Consider the following 9,760-nt stretch of genomic DNA (forward strand, 5'->3'; position numbering starts at 1 on the left):
TATTTAAAGAAGACCCTTCAATATTTCTTTTAGGGTAAGTTTAGTATTGCTTTTAGTTTTCACTTGTTTGAGAAATTATTTATCTTTCCCTCTATTCTAAACAATAATCTTCCTAGGTAGAGTATCCTAGTTTTCAGGGTTTTCCCTTACAGGACTTTGAATATATCATGCCACTCCCTTCTGGCCTGCAAAGTTTCTGCAGAGAAATCAGCTAGTAGCTTTATGGAGGTTCCCTTGTAAGTGACTCTGTTTTTCTCTTGCTGTCTTTAGAATCCTCTCTTTATCTAGTTCCTTGTTATAATGATTGGCATTTCTATCAATAATCTTTCTTAATTCAGTTATCATTTTTATTACCACCTTTTTGAACTCAAAGTCTAGTAGACTGGTGAGCTCTGTTTCATTATTTGTTGTTTCAGGGGATTTCTCTTGTTCTTTTAATTGGGAGTAGTTCCTCTGCCTTTTTATTTTACTTAACTGTCTCTGTCTCTCTGAATTTAGGAGAAACAGTTATCTACTATGGTCTTGAAGGGCTGTTTTTATGTGGGAACATCCCTGTGTAGACTGTGTATATCCAGTGTTTTTGTTGCAAAGGTGGTTTTGGTATGGATGCCAGCTACATCTTTTCTCAGGGGTCCTTATCCTCTTGATACATGATGTGGTTAGTGTTGGAGTATCTAGAGCCTGTGCTGCATACGAGGTGGGGCTTCTGCTCTGTTCCAGGGCTGTCACTGCCCTGTCAGGGGTAGGGTCTGCTCCCACTTGTTGGAGTAGAAGCCCTGAGGGTGAGATGCAATCAGGGTTCATTGCCCTTGAGTGCATACCCTGCCCCAGAGGAAGTGATTGCTGAAGCAGGTGAGGCCTGTGTGTCATAGAGGCCCTCCCTGTGCACCATCTGTGTAAGTGCCCGCAGTTCCATCCAGAAGCAGCACAAGGTTGCGTCCCTTTGTTGTTTGTCCCAGATCTAGTGCAAAGCTGTGGTGTGCAGTAGGCTGGGGCTGAGGGTTGGGGCATTGTGGCAACAGGAAATGAGGTAGCCATGTTGCCACCTGAGATCTGGGTTTCCTCTGTGGCAGTCTTCTCCCAGGGCCTGTCTGCCCAAGATTAAGCGCTTAGCCATTGCATGTTCTTGTGGTGCCACCCCAGGCACCCCTTTCTGTCTATGCATAGCTAGACAGTCTTTGCTCAGATCTCACAACAAGCTGTGGTGTGGAGTGGACGCGGCCAGGGCGTTCACCCCTTCAGATTTGGATTTGTGGCTAGGTGGCAGCCACCAGCTCTCTCCTTCCTGATTGTCAGCAAGCTATCATGCGCGTTGCTTGCAAATGGAGTCTAGGCTTCCTCAGCCCTTCTGTCTGAGCGGATTTCCCAGCAGGCAAGGAGGCTTGTCTCTGCGCAGCACCCCAGGACTGGGATGCCCATACTGTGGCTCGACCTGCTCACTCCCCAGGGTGACAGTCCACCCATGTGGACCACCTCTTCTTTACAGATCCCTCCCAGGGGCGCACATCCTGACCCTACACCTTTTTTCCCCATCCTACCTAGTTATGTGGAAATCTTTCTTGCAGTTTTGGTTGTATAACAGTTCTTCTGCCAGTCTCCAGTTAGTTTTCCATGAAAATTTTTCCACATGTAGATGTATTTTTGATGTGTTTGTTGGGGGAGGTGCACTCTACATCTTACTACTCTGCCATCTTGAACCCCAAACCTACTAGCTCATTAAATAGCCTAGTTCTTGTATCTTATGGAATAGCACCTCCTCTACTTTCTATTCAGTTCTCTCAGGGTAACCTGTAATCATGATTATGTAATTATTTATTATTTATTTTATTGTTTGTATCCCCCACTAGAGTGTAAACTTGTCCAAGGAATGGCCTATATTTCCTCTAACTTTGTAACCTCAACTGATTGTGTCTGCCATATAATAAGCAGCGTTAGTAAAAGTTTAAAGCATCTGTAAATGAAATGAAACACTACATATGGAAGTGCATCATGAGAACAACAGGACACAAAGACTTTGGTGGTATACTGTAAGATGGAAAGCACCTTCAAAGAAAAAGCATATAGACAAAAACAAACATATATACAAACATATATACAAAACATATATACAAAAACAAATATATACGTATGTACAAAAACAAACCATTTAAAAACAAAAGTCTCAACCATTGGAGTACCATATAACCAAAGCCTATAGACATGATCAATCTTTATACATACCTGCGTATAAAGAACACTAGTAAGAAAAAGTAATCACTGGAGAAGATGACTATGTTAAGCAACAAAAAACATGAATGGGTATCATCCCCAACAAGAGGCTATTGAAGAGAAATGTAAGATGATAGTGAAGGGATGAATAGACAGATTTAGAGCCAATTATAAATTCAGGCCTTATCTGAACACCTATTTTTCTCTTTCTGCTTGCCCACATGCGGTAGCATACAATGTGGATGTACATAATTAATTATGAGCATTTTAAACTGCTGTTTATATTCCCCAAACAGCAGGGTGAATCTCTCTTTTCTACTAGAATGCATTCTGTTTGCTTTAAAATTTGATTTTTCTTATTTTACTGTTCAACCATGCCATGTGTTACCTATTTGCATGAGTAGGTCTATTTTGTATTTATGTAGCTTCTATATTAAACTGAATAAAAGTGAGGTCATAGAATGTGGGATTTTATTTTTCATTAGAATAAGACAATTTAGGTAGGTTAGTAATAATTTGTGCTTTAAAGGTTAATTGTTGAAATTCTGGAAAACATTTAAGAAGTTTTTTTTTTAAATAAAAATTATTTGCTTTTCTCTATAAATGGTATACACTTCAAGTGTGTTCTTTTTTGGAGGGTAGTTGAAATAATTCAAAATGGCTATTTAATTTTTTAAAAATATGTAAGAGATTGGAGCAATAGTTGGAAGAATATTCCAGAAGGTTATTTCAATTCTAGAGGAAAATTCATACTTCATCTATTAGTTATAGTGGTACATTTGTTTAAAATACCAGTTTTTATTTGTGCAAATGAAGTAATTTTCCAACCGTAATATTTTTTTATCTTCATAGTAATTAATTGTCTTACTCTATAGATACAAGATTACTTATTTAGTTACAATTTTTTTGTAATTAGGAGTTGAAGACTTAGGGGGAGGGTATAGCTCAGTGGTAGAGTGTGTGCTTGGCATGCATGAGGTCCTGGGTTCAATCCCTAGTACCTCCATTAAAATAAATAAATAAACCTAATTACCTCCCCCCAAAAAAAATTTTAAAAAAAAGAGTTGGAAGTTTATATATTTATTCATCCTATATTATTCTAGGAATATTCAAGTTGTATGTCCTTTTTATCTGTGTGAATTTCTCCTTAAACAATTTTCTAAGATGGTGGGGTTACCTTAGGGATGGTGCTTTTATGTGAAGCTGCTACGTCTGACATGGATATTGGAAAGCGAAAGAGTAAGTCTAATCATATGCCATAATGTAGCAATTTTTGCCTTTAATACAGAAAAAAAGTGTCCTCTTAATCACTTCCCCCATAGTTATGTTATCTTACTTCTTTATTATTATGAAAGTAAAATGTGCTCATTGTAGAAAATGGAGGAGAATGAAACATTTGGAGGGAGAGCTACCCATTATTCCACTATTGAAAAGCTAATATTTTAATGTTGTAATATAGTTCTTTCCATTTGTTAAAACATCTTTTCAGCTGTATGTATAACATTTTAAATTTTATACCCCCCTTTAATTGGAGTTAAAACATTTCACTAATACTTTCCTATATGTGATTTTTAATTTAAACTCTATTCTGTAATTTACTTAACCATTCTGATTCTGTTAAATGTTTAATTTTTTCTAGCTTTCATTATAATAATATTTATTTAGTGACTATTACGGTGTGTATTAAGTTTATCTTCATTTCATATTAATTCCTTAAAGTAGAATGACTTTGTGGTCCAGTGTCTGTTTTCAATTATCTTGCTGTTTGAAGCCAATGATGCCAAATTCTTCCTTCCCCCTCAAATGTTTTAATAATTTAGATTCTTACCAGTGGTATTTCAGAATGCTTGTTTCACTGTAACTTTATCAACATTAGATAACCTCACTAAAAATGTGTGTGTGTATACTTGCTAATCACATAAGGAGGAAATGTCATTTTCTGCATATTTGGTGTTTAGTGAAGTTGAATACTTTCTTAGGTGTTTATTAGCTGTTTGTGTTTTCCCTTTTGTAAAATGTCTTTTTGTCTTTTGATACTTACGTATTAGAGTCTTATTCCTTTCCCTATTTGTTTGCATGGACTTTTTATATATTAGAATATTCACACACTGGTATCTGTTACCAAGAAATGCTAAAAATGTAATTTAATTTATTTAACATGAAATCAGTTTAAGTCAGAGTTTCCCTTTTATGGTTAAAAAGTTAAATGTCATCAAAATTAACCTAACTTGATACATCTATTCACTCTTCCTTGTAGAAAAAAATGATGACATTGGATTTTAAATTTGGGAGATACTTATTTTGCTGAATAAAAATGAATTTTTACATATTAGAAAAATGGAACTAATTTTTTATCCAGTCAGTATGCATCCTTTCATTTCCTGGCTTTTGAAAAATTACCTATTTCAGTATTCATTATTGGGGAAAGGCCATCTGGGTCTTATACTGCTGGCATGAATTTAAATTGTAAAACATTTTGGTGACATATATTAAAATAGTCACGATTTAATCTTCTAAGATTATAAACTAATGAAATAATCACAAATAATAATAATAAATATTTCTTCGGCTCTTATTATGTGCCAGGAACTCCCCTAAGCACTTTTAGGTATTTGGAAAAAGTAGAATACAAACATATATTCAGAGTGAAACTGTGTATATACATGTATGTGTGCATTTGATTAGGGAAAAAAAAGGCTTCTACAATGAGCATGTGTTAATACTCATAAAAAGTACGTTTGATGTTTGCATTTTAGCCCCTAATGATATTGTGTGAAGATTTAAAAAGGAAAAACCATTATTCTCCAAGTAAAACAAAACTAAAGTCATTTTTAGTATTGGCCAATAAATATGTTTCCCTGGAGCTTCCACTGTTGTAGCACACATGCTTTCCCACTCCCCTACCTCTGTGCTCCTTAGCCAGTCTTAGTCCAGGGACTCAAAGAACCTCAATTTATGGGAATCATACTTGAGCATTGCAGGATCAGCATCTAGAATTAAAGTTGTTAACTGCTATGCTAAACAAGAGCATATGGGATTAATGGAGAGAGCTGTGAACTTAGGGCTAAGAATCAGGGTTTTTTTCCCCCTCATTATTCAAATGAGGAACCCATATTGAAGGAGTTCTTCATACAAGCAGTGTAATTACCTGTGCATGAATAAAGTACTTTCAAGTGAAGCTGTCACAATGATATCAGATGTCTTTAGGTCAGTATTTATTATTAATAATATAGTAAGGCCATATTAAGGCTTTAAAAGAAGTTTAGTGAGAGTGATTTTCTTGTCAGTAGTAAAACAGTGTTTCTAAATTCTTGACTGTGACAGCTTTAATGAAATTCAGTATTTCAATTAAACTGCACAAGTATGTAAATGGAACTGTTGTATTGTAATGGAGCAAATTAAAGGAGAAGGCAGACTCCTGAAGATACAAGAATGGGAATGAATTTTGTTACAAAGTTGAGATTTACCAGTAAATTATAGCCCTTGCTTTTCACTATTGGAAGTGTAGCCTAAAATTTATGCTCTGACTATTATGCTTAACATGCTCATTTTACTCTCTTTTTATTTTTCTATAGTAATGTGTGTAGCTGGTATTGGACTCGTTGTATTATTCTTCAGCTGGATGCTCTCTATTTTCAGATCTAAATATCATGGATATCCATATAGGTATGATTATTGTTCATTTATATAGTGATCAGCTATTCTTACAATGATTGGAGTTGATGTTGCTTTATAATATTTTTTCACTTTACCTCCAAAGTATTCTAGCTTCTAAAGCAAAGAGATAGGCTTTAATATAGGTATGTCACACGTAGAAATTAAGGTAATTATGATACAGTGAGCAATAGTATGTGATTTCTGTTCTCAGGGATATCATTCAGGGGTATTCTGACATCACCTAATTTAACCTAGAAATCCATCGAACACGTAATGATTAGAACATTTTATACAGTGTCTACTCACACAGTTCATTGTCTGCATACTTTACATCTTCTTGAGGACAAAATTATTCTTTAATTTTTTTTTAACTTTTAACTTATACTTTCAGGCTCTTTAGATGGCATAAACAGAACACTTGATTAGAATCCAGTTTGTAGAATGTATAATAAGAAGAATGTTTAAGAAGGTCTAATTGGCTTGAAACGTTCATAGAGATCTCTAAGGCTCAGGGAAGTAATTACTCTCCTGGTTATAAGTTCTTGGTTTTACTCTCTTAATAGCCAAGAGAAATGTACCTGTATATAATGGGAATGTTACAAGTTAGTTTTATAATCTGAGTGCCATTTACTATAATTCCTATTCTTTTAATACAGCATTGTCCTGTTGTATAAAAGACTATGAACACTAAAAGTAAAGTATATCAAGTGATATTTTTGAGACCCAAATTCATTCTTCATATTATTTTTAACACAAATTTTTATTAGATAGTTTTGAGCAACTCCCTGGTTGGTTCATTATAGGCAACATTCCTAAATGTATTTTGATCAATGAACAACTTAAATTAATCTTCTTTTGCATTTTTTCCCAGTAAGCTTAAAGACCAAAACCTACTCAAACTTTTATCCTTGACTTATAATCTTCCAGCTTTATACTTTTACTCTTCTGTGCATGTACATTTTAAAATAATTTATCTTCTATAAAATGCTAACTAGAATGCAAGAGTAATCTTGCTGGGACTGCTTACTTATTTGATCACCATGGTTGATTCAATTATTAATTGGTGTCTCTCTTCAGGAGATACTTTAACTTGAAGTCATGTCTATTTCCTTTTCTCCTAAGACTACCTCAATATCTCAGTATTTCACACTTTTTGTTATTGGTGCTCAAAGTTTAGTATACATGTACCCAAACATTCTTTGATCTGTTAAAAATCAACATATTCATTAGAAGTAAACACTACTTTTCTTTCAGAGACTAATAGATTGATGTATGTTTTTGTTTCAGCTTTCTGATGAGTTAAAAAGGATTCCAGAGATATGTAGACACTGGAGTAATGGAAATTGAAAAATGAAAAACGTGCGTGTGAAAGGATGCAATTTGTGTATTTTGTATTACCTCTTTTTTTCAAGTGATTAAAATAGTTAATCATTTAACCAAAGAAGATGTATATAGTGCCTTAACAAGCAATTTTCTGTCAAAATCATGAAGTATTTGGATACAATTCTCTTAACCTTCCCTTCCCGGTAAACTTTATGGAACATTTAATTTAGTTGAATTAAATATTTTATAAAAATTTTAAAACTACTACTTCATTTTAATTAGAACAAAGTTCAGAACTGCTTTAGTTATTAACTTTTGGCAATCTGATTTTTTTGTTATCTTATCCAAAGGTGAGGGAAAAAGTCGTGACCAGATGTTCCTGCATATGCCTGTTACAGATAATAGCATCAGGAATCCATTCTTAGCTTTTCCATCTTTGCATGGGTGTGTATACTTTCCACATCTTTCCTTTTGGGAAAGAAATCATATGTGCTATGTGGTCTTCTGAAAATGGAACACCATTCTTCAGAGTATACATCTAGCCTTTAGGAAGAAAGACTAGCCAGTCCTCCTCTTCCCCCATCTTTCCTCCTGAAATACTGTGGAAACTATGCTTCTTGGTAGCTGTAGACATTAAGAAGTATCTCTGAGTACAGGATTATAATTTCTGCATGAATAGTGTTAACTATCTTTCATTTGAAACAATTTCAGGTTCATTCTGTCTCCCTAGTTTACTTTTATTTAAGGTGACCCCTCTCTAATAAAAGTGTAGCTTAGCACTAAAATCAGTGTAAATTAAAAATGGTCTAAAATGTTTCTGCAAATTAGAGATTATCACTTCTTTCATTCGTACGTAAGAGAAAAAGATAGGTTCATCTGGTTAAGTTGATTTCTGTACTACAATTAAAACATATTTCTTTAACCCTTGTGTTAAGGAAAAGGACTCCCCTAGATTGGGAAAATAATTTAATCATGAAATATTAAGTTGTTGTCTATGAATAGAAAGTAAATGGTTCTTGAAAGCTATTCTGTTTTTTGCTGTTATTTTAGCCTTCATTTTCTCACTTTAAGTGGAGAAACAAAGTGATATTTGAAGTGGTTTTGTTTGAGTTTTTGTCTTTTCTGTCAGTGAAAATAACCATATGTGCTAACCAAATTTCTGTGAAGAATGAACAGAAATGGTTATCATTAGATCTAGCTATAACCTGCCCCATAGTTATGAAGAGTATCCTGAAATGCCAGTTATGGAAATATGAGAATTCTGATTGTGAACAAAATTTTAAGGAAATCTTAGAAGTATTACCTTAAAATAATACTGTGACTGCCTGATACTATTTACAATTTAATAACTCTCCCATGTGGTCTAGAAATCTTATATAATAGAATTTTGAAGAAAGAGATGGATATAATTGCCTAAGAAGAAATGTTTTATGTGGGGTTTTTGTTTTTGTTAGTAGATTTGGTTGCTGAGGGAATATAGTTCACCTTTTTACTCTAATGGAGCTCGTTTTTGTTACTCACCTGTAAATTGTGTGATTCTGGATTCCGTATCTGCTGTTATACTTGTCTCAGGCCAAATAAATTTATGCTGTGATTCTTATGAGACCTGTATGAATATGCCCTGCTTTGTACAGACTAACCAGGGGAATATTACTGCCATGTAATCTATATAGTCCCAGATAATTTGCCATAAGCATCAAAAGAATGTCAGTTTTTTGTATTTGTTTTGTCTCCCTTTCTCTGTAAGGAGAGAAGTTGCATTCTGGCTAAAATCTGTAGAAAGCAGATTTACTACAGTTAGAATAGTGTTACTTTTGTGGAAATGTTGAAATTAGCTTTCATCTGAAGTGCCTTAAGTAGACTCTTAATTTACTTTTCTAGTAATGGTTTAAATATTATTTGTTATGCATTAAAAATGCTATTCAAAATGGCACAGTGTAGTGGCAAAGATAACCAAATGTCTGGCTGTTTGCTTTTTGATTGTATCAATAAACTTTTATAATCTAAATTCTGAGTTTTTGGTTAATATCTAAAGAGGGTTGAATGTAAAACACTAAACTAGAATTTCAATATTAGGATATTCCATTTTGAAATTATAATTCAATTTCTTACTGTCCTAATAACAGTGAATTTGGTAGGACAATTTACTGAACTATTTCTGTATTGAGATACATTCTTCCACAATTCCATACATTATCCTTCATTAATGTTATCACCCATTAGATTAGTCAAAACAGCCGAGATAAGTAGATGAATGGCTCTTTTCAATGGTTGGTCTACATTTTGTCCTAGTCAGTGAACACTGTGATTAGTTAATTCGCTTTTGGTACTAACTGATGTGAAACAGTTACCCAGACAGATTATCAAGTTATATAATACTGGACAGCAGTACATTTGCAAACAAGGAGCAGCAACACAGGACAAGAAGTAAAGAGATCTGGCTTTTAAACAACTTTTATTCCTTACTTAGTTCCTCCCTAGCTATGTAACCACAGGTAAGCCATATGAACCCCTCTGGAACTATCTATTTCTTTATTCTAATATGAGTGCATTGGATTAAGTCACCTCAGTG

The 9,760-nt window shown here is 34.1% G+C and overlaps 1 protein-coding gene across 2 annotated transcripts in view; it reads left to right on the forward strand.

The window, feature by feature from the left end:
• Window positions 1-9,196, forward strand: part of MAGT1 (magnesium transporter 1) — a 41,970-nt gene extending 32,774 nt beyond the window's left edge. For both annotated transcript variants that reach the window (XM_010987733.3, XM_031446225.2), the window contains exons 8-10: window positions 3,373-3,447; window positions 5,784-5,874; window positions 7,153-9,196. In XM_010987733.3, coding sequence (XP_010986035.1) covers window positions 3,373-3,447; window positions 5,784-5,874; window positions 7,153-7,168 — 182 coding nt within the window. In that variant the 3' untranslated portion in view covers window positions 7,169-9,196. The remainder of the gene's footprint in view (window positions 1-3,372; window positions 3,448-5,783; window positions 5,875-7,152) is intronic.
• Window positions 9,197-9,760: the final 564 nt, after the last annotated feature.

This window comes from Camelus dromedarius, chromosome X, assembly GCF_036321535.1.
Source record: "Camelus dromedarius isolate mCamDro1 chromosome X, mCamDro1.pat, whole genome shotgun sequence".
NCBI lineage: Eukaryota > Metazoa > Chordata > Mammalia > Artiodactyla > Camelidae > Camelus > Camelus dromedarius.